This window comes from Stenella coeruleoalba, assembly GCF_951394435.1.
Source record: "Stenella coeruleoalba genome assembly, chromosome: 1".
Classification (NCBI taxonomy): Eukaryota; Metazoa; Chordata; class Mammalia; order Artiodactyla; family Delphinidae; genus Stenella; species Stenella coeruleoalba.
The window spans coordinates 56,757,100-56,779,457 of record NC_137169.1 but is presented as its reverse complement, the minus strand read 5'-3'; the positions used below and the strand labels follow the sequence as shown (position 1 = coordinate 56,779,457).

The window sequence follows — 22,358 nt, the reverse complement described above, 5'->3', positions numbered from 1 at the left end:
TCCCCGTGTCCTCAAGTCCATTCTCTACATCTGCATCTTTATTCCTGTCCTGCCCTAGGTTCTTCAGAACTATATATATATATATATATATATATATATATATATATATATATATATATATATATATTTATTTATTTATTTTTTGGATTCCATATATATGTGTTAGCATACAGTACTTTTTTTTCTCTTTCTGACTTACTTCACTCTGTATGACAGACTCTAGGTCCATGCACCTCACTACAAATAACTCAATTTTGCTTCTTTTTATGGCTGAATAATATTCCATTATATATATGTGCCACATCTTCTTTACCTATTCATGGGTCGATGGACAGTTAGGTTGCTTCCATGTCCTGGCGATTGGAAATAGTGATGCAATGAACATTGTGATACATGACTCTTTTTGAATTATATATTTTTCAGAGTATATGCCCAGTAGTGGGATTGCTGGGTCATATGGTAGTTCTATTTTTAGTTTTTTAAGGAACCTCCATACTGTTCTCCACAGTGGCTGTACCAATTTACATTCCCACCATAAGAGCAACAGGGTTCCCTTTTCTCCACACCCTCTCCAGCAATTATTGTTTGTGGATTTTTTGATGATGGCCATTCTGACTGGTGTGAGGTGATACCTCATTGTAGTTTTGATTTGCATTTCTCTAATGATTAGTGATGTTGAGCATCCTTTCATGTGTGTATTGGCAATCTGTATATCTTCTTTGGAAAAATGTCTATTTAGGTGTCCTGCCTATTTTTGGATTGGGTTGTTTGTTTTTTTAATATTGAGCTGCATAAGCTGCTTGTAAACTTTGGAGATTAATTCTTGGTCCGCTGCTTTGTTTGCAAATGCTTTCTCCCATTCTGAGGGTTGTCTTTTAGTCTTGTTTATGGTTTCCTTTGCTGTGCAAAAGCTTTAAAGTTTCATTAGGTCCCATTTTTTTATTTTTGTTTTTATTTCCATTTCTCTAGGAGGAGGGACAAAAAGGATCTTGCTGTAATTTTTGTCATAGAGTGTTCTTCCCATGTTTTCCTCTAAGAGTTTCATACTGTCTGGCCTTAGTCTGGTCTTTAATCCATTTTGAGTTTATTTTTGTGTGTGGTGTTAGGGAGTGTTCTAATTTCATTCTTTTACATGTAGCTGTCCAGTTTTCCCAGCACCACTTATTGAAGAGACTGTCTATTCTTCATTGTATATTCTTGCCTCCTTTATCAAAAATAAGGTGACCATATGTGCATGGGTTTATCTCTGGGCTTTCTATCCTGTTCCATTGATCTGTATTTCTGTTTTTGTGCCAGTACCACACTATCTTGATTACTGTAGCTTTGTAGTATAGTCTGAAGTCAGGGAGCCTGATTCCTCCAGCTCCGTTTTTCTTTCCCAAGATTGCTTTGGCTATTTGGGGTCTTTTGTGTTTACATACAAATTGTGAAATTTTTTGTTCTAGTTCTGTGAAAATTGTCAGTGGTAGTTTGATAGGGATTGCATTGAATCTGTAGATTGCTTTGTGTAGTATAGTCATTTTCACAATGTTGATTTCTCCAATCCAAGAACAGGGTATATCTCTCCATCTGTTTGTATCATCTTTAATTTCTTTCATCAGTGTCTTAGAGTTTTCTGCATACAGGTCTTTTGTCTCCTTAGGTAGGTTTATTCCTAGGTATTTTATTAATTTCTCTTTCAGATTTCTCTTTCAGATTTAATTTCTCTTAATTTCTCTTTAATTTCTTTAATTTCTCTTTCAGATTTCTCATCATTAGTGTATAGGAATGCAAGAGATTTCTGTGCACTAATTTTGCACCCTGCTACTTTAACAAATTCATTAATTAGCTCTAGTAGTTTTCTGGTGGCATCTTTAGGATTATCTATGTGTAGTGTCATGTCATCTGCAAACAGTGACAGTTTTACTTCTTCTTTTCCAATTTGGATTCCTTTTATTTCTTTTTCTTCTCTGATGGCTGTGGCTAAAACTTCCAAAACTATGTTGAATAATAGTGGTGAGAGTGGACAACCTTGTCTTGTTCCTGATCTTAGAGAAAATGGTTTCAGTTTTCACCATTGAGAATTGTGTTGGCTGTGGGTTTGTCATATATGGCCTTTATTATGTTGAGGTAAGTTCCCCCTATGCCTACTTTCCAGAGGGTTTTTTATCATAAATGGGTGTTGAATTTTGTCAAAAGCTTTTTCTGCATCTACTGAGATGATCATATGGTTTTTATTCTTCAGTTTGTTAATGTGGTATATCACATTGATTGATTTGCATATATTGAAGAATCCTTGCATTCCTCGGATAAAACCCATTTGATCATGGTGTATGATCCTTTTAATGTGCTGTTGGATTCTGTTTGCTAGTATCTTGTTGAGGGTTTTTGCATCTATGTTCATTAGTGATATTGGCCTGTAATTTATTTTGTGCGTGTGTGACATGTTTTTCTGGTTTTGGTATAAGGGTGATGGTGGCCTTGTAGAATGAGTTTGGGAGTGTTTCTCCCTCTGCTATATTTTGGAAGAGTTTGAGAAGGATAGGTGTTAGCTCTTCTCTTAATGTTTGATAGAATTCACCTGTGAAACCACATATTCCTGGGCTTTTGTTTGTTGGAAGATTTTTAATCACAGTTTCAATTTCAGTGCTTGTGATAGGTCTGTTTATATTTTCTATTTCTTCCTGATTCAGTCTCAGAAGGTTGTGTTTTTCTAAGAATTGGTCCATTTCTTCCAGGATGTACATTTTATTGGCATATAGTTGCTTGTAGTAATCACTCACGATCTTTCATATTTCTGCAGTGTCAGTTGTTACTTCTTTTGCATTCCTAATTCTGTTGATTTGAGTCTTCTCCCTTTTTTTCCTGATGAGTCTGGATAATGGTTTATCAATTTTGTTTATCTTCTCAAAGAAGCAGCTTTTAGTTTTATTGATCTTTGCTATTGTTTCCTTCATTTCTTTTTCATTTATTTCTGATCTGATCTTTATGATTTCTTTCCTTCTGCTAACTTTGGGGGGGGGTTTGTTCTTTTTTCTCTAATTGCTTTTTTTTTCTTTTGAATTTTATTTTATTTATTTTTTTATACAACATGTTCTTATTAGTCATCCACTTTATACACATCAGTGTAAGCATGTCAATCCCAATTTCCCAATTCATCCCACCATCACCACCCCCACCCGCCGCTGCTCTCCCCCCTTGTCCATACGTTTGTTCTCTACATCTGTGTCTCAATTTCTGCCCCGAAAACCAGATCATCTGTACCATTTTTCTAGATTCCACATATATGCTTTAATATGTGATATTTGTTTTTCTCTTTGAGACTTACTTCACTCTGTATGACAGTCTCTAGATTCATCCACATCTCTACAAATGACCCAATTTTGTTCCTTTTTGGCTGATTAATATTCCATTGTATATATGTACCACATCTTCCTTATCCATTCATCTGTCAATGGGCATTTAGGTTGCTTCCATGACCTGGCTATTGTAAATAGTGCTGCAATGAACATTGGGGTGCATGTGTCTTTTTGATTTATGGTTTTCTCTGGATATATGCCCAGTCGTGGGATTGTTGGGTAATATGGCAATTCTATTTATAGTTTTTGAAGGAACCTCCATACTGTTCTCCATAGTGGCTGTATCAGTTTACATTCCCACCAACAATGCAAGAGGGTTCCCTTTTCTCCACACCCTCTCCAGCATTTGTTATTTGTAGATTTTCTGATGATGCCCATTCTAACTGGTGTGAGGTGATACGTCATTATAGTATTGATTTGCATTTCTGTAATAGCTAGTGATGTTGAGCAGCTTTTCATGTGCTTCCTGGGATCTGTATGTCCTCTTTGGAGAAATGTCTATTTAGGTATTCTGCCCGTTTTTTGATTGGGTTGTTTGTTGTTTTGATATTGAGCTGCATGAGCTGTTTATATATTTCAGAGATTAATCCTTTGTCCGTTGATTCATCTGCAAATATTTTTCACATTCTGAGGGTTGTCTTTTTGTTTTGTTTCCTTTGCTTTGCAAAAGCTTTTAAGTTTTACTAGGTCCCATTTGTTTATTTTTGTTTTTATTTCCATTACTCTAGGAGGTGGATCAAAAAAGATCTTGCTGTGGTTTATGTCAAGGAGTGTTCTTCCTATGTTTTCCTCTAAGAGTTTTATAGTTTCTGGTCTTACATTTAGGTCTCTAATACACTTTGAGTTTATTTTTGTGTATGGTGTTAGGGAGTGTTCTAATTTCATTCATTTCCATGTAGCTCTCCAGTTTTCCCAGCACCACTTATTGAAGAGACTGTCTTTTCTCCATTGTATATCCTTGCCTCCTTTGTCATAGATTAGTTGACCATAGATGCATGGGGGTTTATCTCTGGGCTTTCTATCTTGTTCCATTGATCTGTGTTTCTGTTTTTGTGTCAGTACCATATTGTCTTCATTACTGTAGTTTTGTAGTATAGTCTGAAGTCAGGGAGGCTGATTCCTCCAGCTCTGTTTTTTTCCCTCAAGACTGCTTTGGCTATTTGGGGTCTTCTTTGTCTCCATACAAATTTTAAGATTTTTTGTTCTAGTTCTGTAAAAAATGCCACTGGTAGTTTAATAGGGATTGCATTGAATCTGTAGATTGCTTTGGGTAGTATAGTCTTTTTCACAGTATTGATTCTTCCAATCCAAGAACATGGTATATCTCTCCATCTGTTGGTATCATCTTTAATTTCTTTCAACAGTGTCTTATAGTTTTCTGCATAAAGCTCTTTTGTCTCTCTAGGTAGGTTTATTCCTAGGTATTTTTTTTTCTTTTTGTTGCAATGGTAAATGGGAGTACTTCCTTAATTTCTCTTTCAGATTTTTCATCATTAGTGTATAGGAATGCAAGAGGTTTCTGTTCATTAATTTTGTATCCTGCTAGTATACCAAATTCATTGATTAGCTCTAGTAGTTTTCTGGTGGCATCTTTAGGATTCTCTATGTATAGTATCATGTCAGCTCCAAACAGTGACAGTTTTACATTTTCTTTTCCAATTTGTATTCCTTTTATTTCTTCTTCTTCTGTGATTGCCGTGGCTAGGACTTCCAAAAGTATGTTGAATAATAGTGACGAGAGTGGACATCCTTGCCTTGTTCCTGATCTTAGAGGAAATGTTTTCAGTTTTTCACCATGGAGAATGATGTTTGCTGTGGGTTTGTCATATATGGCCTTTATTATGTTGACGTAGGTTCTCTCTATGCCCACTTTCTCGAGAGCTTTTATGATAAATGGGTGTTGAATTTTGTCAAAAGCTTTTTCTGCATCTATTGAGATGATCATATGGTTTTTATTCTTCAATTTGTTAATATAGTGTATCATATTGATTGATTTGTGTATATTGAAGAATCCCTGCATGCCTGGGATAAACCCACTTCATCATGGTGTATGATCCTTTTAATGTGTTGTGGGATTCTGTTTGCTAGTCTTATGCTGAGGATTTTTGCATCTATATTCATCGGTGATATTGGTGTGTAATTTTCTTTCTTTGTAGTATCTTTGTCTGTTTTTGGTATGAGGGTGATGGTGGCCTTATAGAATGAGTTTGGGAGTGTTCCTTCCTCTGCAATTTTTTGGAAGAGTTTGAGAAGGATGGGTGTTAGCTCTTCTCTAAATTTTTGATAGAATTCACCTGTAAAGCCATCTGGTCCTGGACTTTGTTTATTGGAAGATTTTTAATCACAGTTTCAATTTACTTACTTGTGATAGGTCTGTTCATATTTTCTATTTCTTCCTGCTTCACTCTTGGAAGGTTATACCTCTCCAAGAATTTGTCCATTGCTTCCAGGTTGTCCGTTTTATTGGCATAGAGTTGCTCGTAGTAATCTCTTCGGATGCTTTGTATTTCTGCAGTGTCTGTTGTAACATCTCCTTTTTCATGACTAATTTTATTGATTTGAGTCCTCTCCCTCTTTTTCTTGATGAGTCTGGGTAATGGTCTATCAATTTTGTTTCTCTTCTCAAAGAACCAGCTTTTGGTTTTATAGAATCTTTGCTATTTTCCCCTTGTTTCTGCTTCATTTATTTATTCTCTGATCTTTATGATTTCTTTCCTTCTACTAACTTTGGGTTTTGTTTGTTCTTCTTTCTCCAGATCCTTTAGGTGTAAGGATAGATTGTTTATTTGAAATTTTTCTTGTTTCTTGAGGTAGGCCTGCATAGCTATAAACTTCCCTCTTATAACTGCGTTTGCTGCATCCCACAGGTTTTGGATCATCATGTTTTCATTATCATTTGTCTCTAGGTATATTTTGATTTCCCCTTTGATTTTTTCAGTGATCTCTTGGTTATTTAGTAATGTATTGTTTAACCTCCATATGCTTGTGTTTCTTATGTTTTTTCCTCTGTAATTCATTTCTAATCTCATAGCATTGTGGTCAGAAAAGATGCTTGATATGATTTCAATTTTCTTAAATTTACTGAGGCTTGATTTGTCACCCAAGATATGATCTATCCTGGAGAGTGTTCCGTGCGCACTTGAGAGAAAGTGTAATCTGCTGTTTTTGGATGGAATGTCCTATAAATATCAATTAAATCTATCTGGTCTACTGTGTCATTTAAAGCTTCTGTTTCCTTATTAATTTTCTGTTTGCATGATCCGTCCATTGTGTAACTGAGGTGTTAAAGTCCCCCACTATTATTGTGTTACTGTCGGTTTCCTCCTTTACAGCTGTTAGCAGTTTGCCTTATGTATTGAGGTGCTCCTATGTTGGGTGCATATATATTTATAATTGTTATATCTTCTTCTTGGGTTGATCCCTTGATCATTATGTAGTCTCCTTCATTGTCTCTTGTAACATTCTTTATTTTAAAGTCTATTTTATCTAAGATGAGTATTGTTACTCCAGCTTTCTTTTGATTTCCATTTGCATTGAATATCTTTTTCCATCCCCTCACTTTCAGTCTGTATGTGTTGCTCGGTCTAAAGTGGTTCTCTTGTAGACAGCATATATATGGGTCTTGTTTTTGTATCCATTCAGCAAGCTGGTGTCTTTTGGTTGGAGCATTTAATCCATTCATGTTTAAGGTAATTATTTATATGTATGTTCCTATGACCATTTTTGTAATTGTTTTGGGTTTGGTTTTGTAGGTCCTTTTCCTCTCTTGTGTTTCCCACTTAGAGAAGTTCCTTTAGCATTTGTTGTAGAGCTGGTTTGGTGGTGCTGAATTCTCTTAGCTTTTGCTTGTTTGTCAATCTTTTGATTTCTCTAGCGAATCTGAATGAGATCCTTGCCGGGTAGAGTAATCTTGGTTGTAGGTTCTTCCCTTTCATTACTTTAAATATGTCATGCCACTCCCTTCTGGCTTGTAGAGTTTCTGCTGAGAAATCAGCTGTTAACCTTATGGGAGTTCCCTTGTATATTATTTGTCATTTTTCCCTTGCTGCTTTCAATCATTTTTCTTCGTCTTTAATTTTTGCCAACTTGATTACTATGTGTCTCGGCATGTTTCTTCCTGGGTTTATTCTTATGGGATTTTCTGCACTTCCTGTACATGGGTGGCTATTTCCTTTCCCATGTTAGGGAAATTTTCGACTATAATCTCTCAAATATTTCCTCAGGTCCTTTCTCACTCTCTTCTCCTTCTGGGACCCCTATAATGTGAATGTTGTTGCATTTAATGTTGTCCCAGAGGCCTCTTAGGCTGTCTTCATTTCTTTTCATTCTGTTTTCTTTATTCTGTTCTGCAGCCATGAATTCCACCATTCTGTCTTGCAGGTCACGTATCCGTTCTTCTGCCTCAGTTATTCTGCTCTTGATTCCTTCTAGTGTATTTTTCATTTCAATTATTGTAGTGTTTATCTCTGTTTGTTTGTTATTTAATTCTTCTAGATGTTTGTTAAACATTTCTTGCATCTTCTTGATCTTTGCCTCCATTCATTTTCCGAGGTCCTGGATCATCTTCACCATCTTTATTCTGAATTCTTTTTCTGGAAGGTTCCCTGTCTTCACTTCATTAGTTGTTTTTCTGGGGTTTTATCTTGTTGCCTCATCTGGTACATAGCCCTCTGCCTTTTCATCTTGTCTATCTTTCTGTGAATGTGGTTTTTGTTCCACAGGCTGCAGCATTGTAGTTCTTCTTGCTTCTTCTGTCTGCCCTCCCGTGGATGAGGCTATCTAAGAGGCTTGTGCAAGTTTCCTGATGGGAGGGACTGGTGGTGGGTAGAGCTGGCTGTTGCTTTGGTGGGCAGAGCTCAGTAAAACTTTAATCCGCCTGTCTGCTGATGGGTGGGGTTGGGTTCCCTCCTTGTTGGTTGTTTGGCCTGATGTGACCCAACACTGGAGCCTATCCAGGCTCTTTGGTGGGGCTCAAGGCAGACTCTGGGAGGGCTTACACCAAGTAGTACTTCCCAGAACTTCTGTTGCCAGTGTCCTTGTCCTCACGGTGAGACACAGCCACCCCCTGCCTCTGCAGGAGACTCTCCAACACTAGCATGTAGGTCTGGTTCAGTCTCCTATGGGGTCACTGCTTCTTCCCCTGGGTCCTGGTGTGCACACTACTTTGTGTGTGCCCTCCAAGAGTGGAGTCTCTGTTTCCCCCAGTCCTGTCAAAGTCCTGCAATCAAATCCCGCTAGCCTTCAAAGTCTGATTCTCTAGGAATTCCTCCTCCCGTTGCTGGACCCCCAGATTGGGAAGACTGACATGGGGCTCAGAACCTTCACTCTAGTGGGTGGACTTCTGTCGTATGTGTTCTCCAGTTTGTGAGTCACTCACCCAGCAGTTACGGGATTTGATTTTATTGCGATTGCACCCCTCTTACCATCTCATGTGGCTTCTCCTTTCTATTTGGATGTGGGGTATCTTTTCTGGTGAGTTCCAGTGTCTTTCTGTTGATGATTGTTCAGCAGTTAGTTGTGATTCTGGTGTTCCTGCAAGAGGGAGTGAGAGCATGTGCTTCTACTCTGCCATCTTGAACAAATCTCCTTTCTAATTGCTTTAGGTGTAAGGTTAGGTTGTTTATTTGAGTTGTTTCTTGTTTCTTAAGGTAGGATTGTATTGCCATAAACTTCCCTCTTAGAACTGCTTTTGCTGCATCCCATAGGTTTTGGGCCATCATGTTTTCATTGTCATTTGTTTCTAGGGATTTTTTGATTTCCTCTTTGATTTCTTCAGTGATCTCTTGGTTATTTAGTAGCATATTGTTTAGCCTCCATGTGTTTGTATTTTTTACAGTTTTTTTCCCTGTAATTGATATCTAGTCTTATAGCATTGTTGTCAGAAAAGATACTTGATACAATTTCAATTTTCTTAAATTTACCAAGGCTTGATTTGTGACCCAAGATATGGTCTATCCTGGAGAATATTTCATGCACAGTTGAGAAGAAAGTGTATTCTGTTGTTTTTGGATGGAATGTCCTGTAAATATCAATTAAGTCCATCTTGTTTAATGTCTCATTTAAAGCTTGTGTTTCCTTATTTATTTTCATTTTGGATGATCTGTCCATTGGTGAAAGTGGGGTGTTAAAGTCCCTTACTATTATTGTGTTACTGTCGATTTCCCGTTTTATGGCTGTTAGCATTTGCCTAATGTAATGGGGTGCTCCTATGTTGGGTGAAAAAATATTTACAATTGTTATATTTTCTTCTTGGATTGATCCTTTGATCATTATGTAGTGTCCTTCTTTGTCTCTTATAACATTCTTTATTTTAAAGTCTATTTTGTCTGATATGAGAGTTACTACTTCAGCTTTCTTTTGATTCCCATTTGCATGGAATATCTTTTTCCATCCCCTCACTTTCACTCTGTATGTGTCCCTAGGTCTGAAGTGGGAGTCTTGTAGACAGCATATTTATGGATCTTGTTTCTGTATCCATTCAGCCAGTCTATGTCTTTTGGTTGGAGCATTTAATCCATTTACATTTAAGGTAATTATCAATATGTATGTTTCTATTACCATTTTCTTAATTATTTTAGGTTTGTCATTGTAGGTCTTTTCCTTCTCTTTTGTTTCCTGCCTAGAGAAGTTCCTTTAGCATTTGTTGTAAAGCTCTTTTTGTGGTGCTGAATTCTCTTAGCTTTTGCTTGTCTGTAAAGGTTTTAATTTCTCTGTTGAATCTGAATGAGATCCTTGCTGGGTAGAGTAATCTTGGTTGTAGGTTTTTCCCTTTCATCAATTTATATATGTCCTGCCACTTCCTTCTGGCTTGCAGAGTTTCTGCTGAAAGACCAGCTGTTAACCTTATGGGAGTTCCCTTGTATGTTATTTGTCATTTTTCCCTTGCTGCTTTTAATATTCTTTTCCTTGTATTTAATTTTTGATAGTTTGATTAATATGTGTCTTGGCATGTTTCTCCTTGGATTTATCCTGTATGGGACTCTCTGTGCTTCCTGCACTTGATTGACTATTTCCTTTCCCATATTAGGGAAGTTTTCAACAATAATCTCTTCCAATATTTTCTCAGTCCCTTTCTTTTTCTCTTCTTCTTATGGGACTCCTATAATTCGAATGTTGGCACATTTAAAGTTGTCCCAGAGGTCTCTGAGACTGTCCTCATTCTTTTCATTCTTTTTTCTTTATTCTGCTCTGCGGTAGTTATTTCCACTATTTTATCTTCCAGGTCACTTATCCGTTTTTCTGCCTCAGTTTTTCTGATATTGATTCCTTCTAGAGAATTTTTAATTTCATTTATTGTGTTGCTCATCATTGTTTGTTTGCTCTTTAGTTCTTCTAGGTCCTTGTTAAACGTTTCTTGTATTTTCTCCATTCCATTTCCAAGATTTTGGATCATCTTTACTATCATTACTCTGAATTCTTTTTCAGGTTAACTGCCTATTTCCTCTTCATTTGTTTGGTCTGGTGGGTTTTTACCTTGCTCCTTCATCTGCTGTGTATTTCTGTGTCTTCTCATTTTGCTTAACTTACTGTGTCTGGGGTCTCCTTTTCACAGGCTGCAAGTTCGTAGTTCCCCTTGTTTTTGGTGTCTGCCCCCAGTGGTTAAGGTTGTTTCAGTGGGTTGTGTAGGCTTCCTGGTGGAGGAGACTAGTGCCTGTGATCAGAGGATGAGGCTGGATCTTATCTTTCTGCTGTGCAGGACCACGTCTGGTGGTGTGTTTTGGTGTGTTTGTGCCCCTTTTATGATTTTAGGTAGCCTCTCTGATAATGGGTGGGGTTGTGTTCCTGTCTTGCTAGTTGTTTGGTATGGGGTGTCCAGCACTGGAGCTTGCTGTTTTATGAGTTGTGATGCATCTTAGCATTGAGACGGCGGACCCTACGAGAGCTTTCGCCAATTGATGTTATGTGGGGCCTGGAGGTCTCTGGTGGTCCAATGTCCAGGTCTCTGGTCCAATGTCCCAGAGAACCCAGACCCTTTTGGGAAGTGTGAGGTCTTCTGCCAGCCTTCAGTAGGTGTTCTGTAGGAGTTGTTCCACATGTAGATGTATTTTTGATGTATTTGTGGGGAGGAAGGTGATCTCCACTTCCTACTCCTCCACCATCTTGAAGGTATTCGCTCTTTTTTTTTTTAAGGGAGAATGATACTAGTTAACTTACATATATAATCCTTACTTGCCTAAATCTAAAGTTGGCAACTCTATGTAGGTTCTAAAGTTAGGGGAGAATTTTTCCTGGTTGGTAAAATTGAAAAGAGGGTAACCATTAGTATTAGGGACCTGAACGCAGAGCCGTTCAGAACTAGATGTCTGTTTCTACAGCTATAGACTGAGTTGGACTGTGGTCTTGAAAGTCTCTTCATGTTCAAAATTTCTATAACCTTTTTGTCCTAAGTAAGGAATCACTGGAGTTTATCCTGAAATTTGGTTAGAACCTGCTGGGAAGCCTCTGAGTGACGCTGAGATGCATCAGGCTGTTTGTCAGGAGTCTGGGGGGTGGGAGGAGGCATTAGCTGCCTTCCAAAGCTAGTCTTTCACCAGTGAAGCACTATGTGAATGAAGCTCTAATTACTTCAGCTCAACACATCTCCTATGCTCTCCCTCAGGGGAGTCTAGAAGGCTGTTAGTTTTGGTGGAAGAGAGAATTCCAGGGATGTTCACTGTCAAAGGCCCCATCCAAACCTTGGTCAGAAACTTCCTTGGTTCTACATGATCTACAGCAAAGAGGTTACCTCTACTCCACTCATGTTTTCTACCTGATAGGAGAGGTTCTACTTTGCAGTTTGAAGAACATAGGTAAATAAAGTCCCAAAGTTTTGCCTATGGTCTTTCTTAGCTACATCAAGGTATATAGCATGGCATAGAATCATGGGGGAGGGGAAGGTTTCTCATTTCTCAGTCTTCGGTTCATCATCTATAGAGTGGAGATAATAATGGTGCCTACCTGACGAGACTTTTGTAAAGATTAAAAGAGATAACGTATGTAAATGAACAGGGCCCTATAGTAAGCACTCACTAAATGTTTCCTTCCACACAGTAGCAGTGTTCCTCTTATCTTTCTTATTTAACTGTAACCTCCCTGAGAGCATGCAAACTTTTAGAGAATAACGTCTGTTTTTAAAGCATCTGTGATTTTTTCCCACTGTTCTGCTCACCTTTTATGCCCAAAGCCTGGCACACTGCATGGCACATAGGAGAACTTCAGTAAATTTTTGCCAAATGAGTGAATAAATGAATTTTGGTCCACCCAATGATTGAAATATTTTAGGGTATGGGTGCCTCTGTTAAAATTAGCTGGCGGAAATGCCCTGGGGAATACTTTTTTTTTTTTTTTTTTTTTTTTTTTGCGGTTACGCGGGCCTCTCACTGTTGTGGCCTCTCCCGTTGCGGAGCACAGGCTCCGGACGCGCAGGCTCAGCGGCCATGGCTCACGGGCCCAGCCGCTCCGCGGCATGTGGGATCTTCCCGGACCGGGGCACGAACCCGTGTCCCCTGCATCGGCAGGCGGACTCTCAACCACTGCGCCACCAGGGAAGGGAAGCCCCCTGGGGAATACTTTTTATTGGTAGCTTTAAAATGCCCCCTGCCCCTTTCACAAGAGGGTGACTCTTTTTAGCTGCCTTTCCAACAGCAGAAGAGAGCCCAGTGGAATTTTCCAGCCTGGAGACTTTAGAGAGCTACTGATATTTTTATAACATATGATGTTAAATACAATTGTACATGTGCCTAGAGACCTTTTAAGGCATGAATTCCAGCATCCAATTTTATTTGGTTTCAGAAACTTAATAAACAAGTAACACAATCCGCTCGTTGTTCTTTAAATAAAAATTAGAGATCTCCAATTAATAGCAGCAAAACAGAAACATCAGCCATGCTTAATAGGGTGGTGGAGTATGTTCTGTCTCACCCAGGAGCCAGGCAACAAGTGGGCATTGTGTTAAGGTTCCAGAGAAGGGACACAGACACGTGACTAGATGACAGCTTATTAAATGTCGCCCAGCAAAGGCCATTCAGACAGGATGTGTGTCACCAACCACCATTTTCCTTCTCTGCTGTAGCCTCATGCAAACTGCGCATGCCTTGGAAAGTTTGAGTGTGGTTTGCAAACAGTGTTAAGGTTCTCATGCCATAAACAATTCAGCAGTTCAGGAAATGAAGACAAATAATAATAATATTTTTTAAGTGTCAATAACCGAAGTAAATCAAACACTGTTGCCTGAGGTTTTAAACACTCTTGGGAACCCCGGCTACATATTTCTCATGCAAGAGAGCATTAATATCCTTAAGGTGGTCATTGTTGTCACCTCTGCTCTGTTCATTTTTCTCCTCCCTCTTCCCTGTGGGTTAAAGGGGAACAGTGCTGCTGCTCTGATGTGATGGGGTTAAAGTTGAGGTAAGTGTGAAACTGGGAGCCAGACAGCTCGTACTTACTGCTCGCTTGGAAGTGAAGAGTTTCTCGACATCGCCTTTGGTGACAAGTCATAGTCACTGTCTGATCTGTAGAGAAAGGACTCTCTGCGCTGGCTGTGCCCGGGAAAGGTGGCATGAAGTACCAGCCCAGAGGAAGAGCTGGCCTGGGGATCCAGCGGGCTCCGACCTGGGGAAGGGCCATTTTCCACATCAAAGCTTAAAGAGAAAGAAGAAAAGTGGTCACATGAGAAACATAGAGAAGGGCATCTGACACACATACATGGAGAACCCATGCGTGCCAGGCACGTTACATAGCACTTCACACTTCATGGAAAGTTTTAAGGCTCCAAATAGCTCTGAGTTGCAGTCATTCTCATTTTATACAAACGGAAAAGTCCCACAGAAGTTCAGTCATCCGCAGAGACTGGAGCCAGGATTTGACCCTGGGAGCAAAGTCCCATGGCCTTTCAGCGGCATGAGCAACATTGACAAATTCATAAAATAAACTGTTGATAATAAGCGACTCCAGATATAGCATCTAACACAGCTCTAAGTGCCAGACACTCAACTATCACTTGAATGAGTCTTCTTAGCTGGGAGGCTTCTTCCTGCCATAAATAAATATCACAGTCTCATTAACGATACAATGTGCACATTTCTGAATGTTTCAGGAACAAAGTGCTATCCTGAAAACATGCACTAGCTGATTAAACCGGAGGCCCAGTCTGACACTTAATATTCATATCCAAGTTTAAGCACACACAATGACTTAATTAATCTAGTAATGCCGAATAGCCCTCCAGGGTTGCAGCGCTTTCTCTCTGGAGGAGGATACAGCTACTGACTCTGGCAGAGGAGTGCCATTGAGATTTCTGGTCAGTCTACCTCACTCTGGAAAGGTACCCTCAAGTCCAGAATTATTTGAACAAGCTCTGATCAATGAACACACAGGTGGGAGCAGTAGACATTTTGGCTGTTGTTTTCTCTCTCCTGGTCCTGGTGTTACTTTAGGCACTGTGTCCTTCCCATGCTCTCCACCATCCCCTATGCATTTTTCCTGCATGCACAACCTCCCTTAGCCTCAGATTGACAGTAACCCTCTTGCCTAGTATTTCTCTAGACCACTCACTGCTCTCTGACTAAAGCTCTGCAGAAAGGTGTTGGAGAAGGTACGGGGCTAAGGATGCTCTCTTTTCCAAGCTGGACCACAGCAGTGGGCTTCCTTTATACTCATCCAGCTGCCATAATTTATTTCTACATTTGTGGTTCTTTTCGTTCACTAGTTCTTATAGCCTTCTCTCTTGGGGTGGATTTTGCGTATATTTTTTTAGTTTATAAATTGCTTTCTGATCTATCATTCCATTTACAACCCTTATCACGACCCTGTGATCTCAGTCTACATTTGAGGAAAATGAGGCTTAGAGAGATTTTAAACACCAGCTCAAAATCACAGGCTAGTAACTGTACAGTAAGAATTGCAAGACCCAAGTCTTCCAATTCAGGCTTCGACAACCTCAGACTTCAGTAATCACAGAACTCCAGAACGGCTCACTGGATCACTGAGTGCAGTTTCCCCTCAGTCTCTATATTGAAGCGAAACGTGTGTTTGGTATGTAGAGAGTCAATCGGATTATGAGCAACCTTGGCTGTTACCTTGGATGAAGACAGGGGAGGCAGTAAATTACCCAGAGGCTGTAGGTTTCACTGAAACAGGGAAAGAAGAAATGAAAGAATTCAGGGTCATAATCCTTCCCTGGAGACCATTCCGAGAAGGTGCTTTTAGCCAACCCACAAACTCCAGGTGTCTGATAAGAAGCAGCAAGTGAGAACCTCCAGTTAAGAGAACAAGGAAGAGCCATAACAACCCAATGTATGTATTTGGGCTTTCACGGTACTGCAGATGGATTTTCACAGCAGGCTCACGGTCTGGGATGGGACTGTCTTTCAGAGACTGCAGGCAAGCAGGCAGGTGGGCAATCACTCACACATTTCAGCCTGTTTGCCAGCCTGCCTGGAGGTAGAGCTATGTTGTAAGGCAAATACATTGCAGCAAGTGAAAATATAACGTAAGCTGACTTGCACAGTTTCCTTGGGTGAGATCTGTACTAGTTGCTGAGCAAAATAAAAGAGCTCCTTTGTGGATAAGGACTCCTTTGTGCCACCCCGAGCTTGTAGAACTAGGACTTGATGCTGGCTCTGAACTCTTTTTAAGGACAAAGAGGGAAGGCTCTTAAAAGGTAAAGATGGGACTACATAAAGCTTAAGAGTGGGCATAGGGCTTCCCTGGTGGCGCAGTGGTTGAGAGTCCGCCTGCCGATGTGGGGGACAGGGGTTCGTGCCCCGGTCCAGGAAGATCCCACATGCCGCAGAGCGGCTGGGCCCATGAGCCATGCCCGCTGAGCCTGCGCGTCTCCGCAATGGGAGAAGCCAGAACAGAGAGAGGCCCGCGAACCGCAAAAAAAAAAAAAAAAAAAAAAAAAAAAAAAAAAAAAAAAAAGAGGGGGCATAAATAAGCTTTGAAATTTCATGAGTAATCATGTTGTAATTCATTTGGTATCTATCTGTACAGCCTTTATGGCTATTAAAACATTGAAATACTTTTTTTTTTTTGATGTGGACCATTTTTAAAGTCTTTATTGAATTTGTTACACTATTGCTTCTGTTTTATTTATTTATTTTTTTGCGGTACGTGGGCTTCTCACTGCCGTGGCCTCTCCCATCGCGGAGCACAGGCTCCGGACGCGCAGGCCCAGCGGCCATGGCTCACAGGCCCAGCCGCTCCGCGGCATGTGGGATCCTCCCGGACCGGGGCACGAACCCGTGTCCCCTGCATCGGCAGGCGGACTCTCAACCACTGCGCCACCAGGGAAGCCCTATGTTTTGGTTTTTTAACCCCGAGGCATGTGGGATCTCAGCTTTCCAACCAGGGATTGAACCTGCACCCCCTGCACTGGAAGGAAAAGTCTTAACCACTGGACAGCCAGGAGAGTCCCTGAAATGCTTTTGTAACAGTTGGCAGCCAGTCACTGCCCCAGACCGTCCAGGATCTGCTGATGACTGGAACAGCAGGGGGCCTCAAGCTTCAGCATGGTGGTCTGTGCCCATGTGGTACCAGTCATTACATATTATGAATGCCACTGCTGTGTATATCTGTGCTAAAATCTTAGAAGAGGTGCCAAGTGGGTATGCCTACCAAGCTCTCAGAACATTTTCCATTGAGGGTTTCCACCAAGGCTCACTCTGCCCTCTTTCCTGCTGCAGGCATTCCTAGTGGGCAGAAAGTTAAGTCCACAAGTATTACCCTTTATGTAGATGTCACAAAGCATCTGCCCCCAGTGTTAGCAGGAGTACCAGGAGGTTTAGTCCTGCCAGGTAAGCAGGGACTAGGCCCGGACACTAAAACTCCCTCCATGCTGCTTTCCTTTGTTTTCTTCTTTTTCTTTTTTCTTTCTTCTTTACCCTGCCTAAACTCATAGAAGAGCTTGCGGGAATTCAGAAAAAGCCAAGGAAGAATTCTCTGGGGCAAAGAAGCAGTTTCAGGGAGACAAATGGCCTTTCATATTCCCTGGGGCACTGTTTCAAAGCAACCAACACAGATGTACAACTTAGGAACAAACATGAATCACCAACCAGACACCAGCTCCAGTCACAGCAAAATTAGTGGGCAGACATCACAATACGTCCCACAGATCCAGGGTGGGAAGAGGGGAGTGGGCAAGGGGAAGACGGAGGACAGGCTTAACAAGCAAAACGAACATGCCGCATAAACTGAAATACAATTAGGGAAAAAACAGAATCTGAAATATCGGAAGCAAACATACAAATGGGGTCATTATTTATTTAGAGTAATTTTTGGCCCTGCCTTAATCAGGACTCATTTTTCACTTTTAGGCTTCTTTATATTAAAAAATACTATTATAAAAGTAAATAAAAATGTTATATAAAATATAAACAATAGAGAAAAAATATTAGCAGGTTAGTATTTTCCTTCTGAGTGTTAATATTTTTCCTGCAGGCTTGAATCGTGATTTTTTTTCTCATAGTGTGCAGTTTTCAGAATTATCATTTTCCATGCCCATGGAACTTAATGGTTCATCCAGAATTTGTGCCGAACTTCCTCAGGCATTTTCCCTATTGTGGGTCACTGAATTTCTAATTTTAAATAACATTTTAAGTGATACCTTTGAGCTTACAGTTACTTCAACATTCGGATGACGTCACTGAGAAGTTTCAGATAGACTGAGAGGATGTCATGCACAAGTTTCTGAATAGTTGATGGGACCTGCCCACAGCCAGCATAGGGACTGAAACAGTATTGAAAGTGGCCTTTTTTCTAGGATCAGAGACACTCCCCCCACCCCCAAGTCCTGCTCTCTGACGTCCAGGATTCTGTATGCTGCTGTCCCCTGTGATTCTGCCTGCCTCAGCAGATCGCCCTGGACTGAGTCAATTGCTTGTTGTCTAAGACCTAATATTTTAACAACTTTCTCCCGCTTTGATTCTAGAAGTCTCAGCTTCTTGAGGCAGCGGTGGTAGTGGGTGATGCTGTGTGTGAGAGGTGGTGCTCCCCGTAGCTGGAACGCCCTTCTCCCCACTGTCTCTAATCGATCACTACTTCAAATTCAGCTCGTGCCACCTTCTCCAGTAAATATTTTCTAACATTGCAGCTACCAGTTCGATTTAGATATGTACTCCTCTTCTGTGTTCTCCTAGACTTTACAGCAGTACCTGATCACAGTACTTGTAATCGCTATTTAATTTTCCATTTACTTAATTATCCACTTATTTAGCTGCTCCCCGATAGATTCTTATCTCCTAAAGAGAAGGGACCCAATATTACTCACTTTTGTATCCCAGGCAACTGGATTGGAGCCTTGTAAATAGTAGGTCTATCAAAAAATGTCAGCTGAACCAATGAAAGTCAGTTTACTATGAAATGTTTCTCCTGTCCCTTCCCTCTTCCTGCCTCCTTACCCTCATCTCAATTCCCACTGGCAGGGGTTTCTTCTGTTTCCTTCAAATGAATCTATACAGATGTGGCATTAACTTATTTGATAAGCTTTGTGAGACAATGATCTAAAAATAAAAATAAGGCTTCCCTGGTGGCGCAGTGGTTGAGAGTCTGCCTGCCGATGCAGGGGATGCGGGTTCATGCCCCGGTCCGGGAAGATCCCACATGCCGCGGAGCGGCTGGGCCCGTGAGCCATGGCCGCTGAGCCTGCGCGTCCGGAGCCTGCGCTCCGCAACGGGAGAGGCCACAACAGTGAGAGGCCCGCGTACCGCAAAATAAATAAATAGACAAACAAACAAATAAATAAATAAAAAGCACAGCTGTGTTCTCCCTGAACAAAACAAACTTATATACAAAAATCACTGGCTTAGATGTTTGAGATGGTGATGTCTTTACACAAACCCCCATGATGGGAAAAGCCCTCCTATACCAGCTTCTGTCTGCCATCTTCTCGTCTCTTTCTTTTTAATAGAAGCAGGAACATTCTCTGCCCCACTTTCTCTCCTGGTGGACTCCATTGCCTAGGAATCCATGCAAAGCCAGCCCTGCACTGGTGCTAAGAGGGAGCCAGCAGGCGGCAGAAGACATCTACAGCTTCCCCAGCCTCCACTGCCCAGCCTCCAGCTGGAGCAGGTAGGGCCGCTTGCCAGTCTCCGAGGGAGAAATAGGACTGAAGCCTTATTCATAAGCCTGGCAGGAAAAGTCAGGGATAAAGAACAGAATCACAAGGTGTACATGAAACCTTTTATTAAACGAAGAGAAGCTCTATTTCCAAGAACTCAAACTAAGCCAGGTGGCTGCAGAATTGCCTGCAATTGTCCCCAGAGTGGTTGTTTCCTGATCCCCAATTACCTGCACATACCTCAATTTATGTAACAAAGAGTTATGAAGCAACAGCCTAGGAATCACTCATTTCTGAATCAGAGGAGACTTTTCTTTGACAACTCATTCTTTCTCTAGGTAATATGTTGTTGAATTCTCACAACTCTGGGCTGATTCTCTTCCCCCCATTTCAAAAGGAGGAAACAGAAGCCTCCCAAGTGTGAAACTTCATTTGAAAAATTCTCAAGTGTGACCTCTTTTAATTTCATCCTGCAATCTGTGCCCAGGGTCCTCTTCTCCATGGCCTCACAGACTCTTTTTGATCCCAGAACCTACCAGCTGGATTGTATGTCTCTGTTTACATTATCTCTCTCACTCCAGTAGACTGTGACCTTGAAGCAGGGACTAAGCCTTATTCATTTTGTATTCCCAGGGCCCAGAACTGAGTTTCACACCAGAAGGCATCCAACAAATATTTATTGAATGAATGTGAGAATCTCACCAGTTTATATCTCTTATCTGACAAAAAGCCATTTTTATTTGGATTAAAACCTCTGGCAGATCTCAGAGGAGTCCCCAAATGGAGTCAATAGGGTCCTCTTTCTCCATCCTCCCTTCAGTATGCCAGGAACTCCATCCCACGAGTTTTGGAGAACTTTTTTGTCTATCATAAGGTGTATGGGTGTGCAGTGTGTGTGTATGTGTGTGTTTTTGGGCGGTGGTATATTTGTGAAAAAATGCTGTTTCTTTAAAATTCTGTTGGAAACAGAATTATATATACTCAGAAACTATATATAGTTTATTATATATAGTTTATTATTATATATAGTATATTATATATACTCAGAAATTATATATACTCAGAAATTATATATACTCAGAAACTAACATCATCAAATGCTTTCTTACCACTTGGATAAAAATAACCATTCACTTATATACTTACATTGGCCATCACCTCAATGTGCAACCTGGTCCCTATAGATGAGGCAGCTGCACAGGGGCATTCATTTTTACCCACAATGACAGTGACCCACCTTTGTATAATAAATGGCTGCAGGCTGCAGCCAGTCCTAATTTCTAATGAAGGACTTAACTGTGCAAAATCATAGTCAGCATGATGTAGAGCCCATGTCCCAGCTGAAAGCAGGCAGACCTCCTCTGGCCACAGTTATGGCAGAATATCGCAGTTTTGCCCTAAGAATCCAGTTCCAAAGTGTTGACTTCCCTCCCGTAGAATAGGAAGGAGAGCTATGATGTTCAGCTCATCTGAATTCCAGAAGCATCTTCCCACTGCTTTCCTTTTTTCCTAGGGGCTTTGAAAATTACATCCACTGCAATAATCCAAAGATGCTTTCCCCACAGAGAAGTTTAACCAGAGGGAGCAGAGTAATCCCGAAGAGCCCTGAGATTCTGGAGCCCTGGCTTCCAGCTCCCGCTCTGTGAAGAAATAACTGCCGTGAAACAGGCACTCCCCATATTCTGACCCCCAAGCCTTAGTCTTTCCCCACTGAAATGAATGAAGAAATGAATCACTAGATGATCTTTGAGATGCCTCTGAGATTAAACATGTTACGAGATTTTAGAAATAGAAGATCAGTTCTCAAGTGTGGTTCAATGTGGTTTTACATTGTTAACGGTAACTCATTCACTGAACAAATATTTATTAGCATCCATTATGAAACAAGGCACTGTTCTAGGCCTGAGAATTCAGCAATGTATAAGACAGACAAGGTCCTTGTGGGGAGAGATGGACAATAAATAAATCAAATGAGATGATTTCAGAAAGTGATAAATGCTATGGGGAAGATAAAGCATAATGGTACGGTAGAAACAGGTTCGGAGAAGAATGTTTCTAGGTTGGGTGGTCAGCAGGCCCACTCTACACAGCCTCGTAGACTGTCTATTGCTTTACACCGGGTGCACCACCCATCTTCCTCAGATGCTGTCATTTGAGTTGAGACCTGATAGAGGTAGTAGTAAATTTTGTCATTGGGTTTCTTCCAATCTCTATTTCCATACACTTTTAAGCCAAAGAATTGTGTCAAATGATATTTGGGTTTGAATGTGGTGCCTTCTATTAAGCTAGTGATTTAATTTTCCTCTTCCCTGCTCGCCCCCCTTTCTGAGTTGAGTTAGGTGCTCCATTGTCTCATACAGCTATCTCTGTACTGATATCTATTGATATATCTCTACCATAACACTTGTCCAGAATAATTGTAAGTAAGTGTTCTAGTTTGCCCCCAAAGGGCTGTGTTCCTCAAAGACACAGAACCTCTTTTTCATATTATTTATCCCATTGCTAAGGGTCCTGCCTATCAGAGGTACTTAGCAAATGTCTGATGAATAAAAAAAAAATGAAGGAATAAATGGTTCGAGACCAGGAAACTTATTCTAGCTCCTCTTTGATGCCCACCACAGACAGCACAGACTTCTCCAACAAAATGGAGTGTAAGTGGTGTGGAGACATGGAGTCATCTCCTGCCCACTACTGTGATCACCCCTAAAAGCCAGCTCCATAAAGAAGAACCAGGGGGTTGCTACCAAGTACCAAATACCACCTGCAAAGAATGGCTGGAATACCTTCCATAGGGCATCAAGCCCAAGAAGAAGGCAAATGATTCTATCTGGCAATGATCATCCTCATCTCTTGATGTTGATGGTGGATGGAAATGCCATGAATATTCCTCTTGATGTTCCTTTAGCTGAGGACTCTAATGTTGAAAGTTCTTTTATTTGTTGTTTGAGATCTTTTCTCAGGGTGTTAACATTTCACTAAGGAAA

General features: G+C 40.6%; 1 protein-coding gene across 2 annotated transcripts in view; it reads right to left on the bottom strand.

The window, feature by feature from the left end:
- Positions 1-22,358, bottom strand: part of PDE4B (phosphodiesterase 4B) — a gene marked incomplete at its 5' end in the record, with an annotated part of 592,264 nt that overhangs the window by 127,001 nt on the left and 442,905 nt on the right. For both annotated transcript variants that reach the window (XM_079919229.1, XM_079919230.1), the window contains one exon: positions 13,763-13,957. In XM_079919229.1, the coding sequence (XP_079775355.1) occupies positions 13,763-13,957 (195 nt within the window). The remainder of the gene's footprint in view (positions 1-13,762; positions 13,958-22,358) is intronic.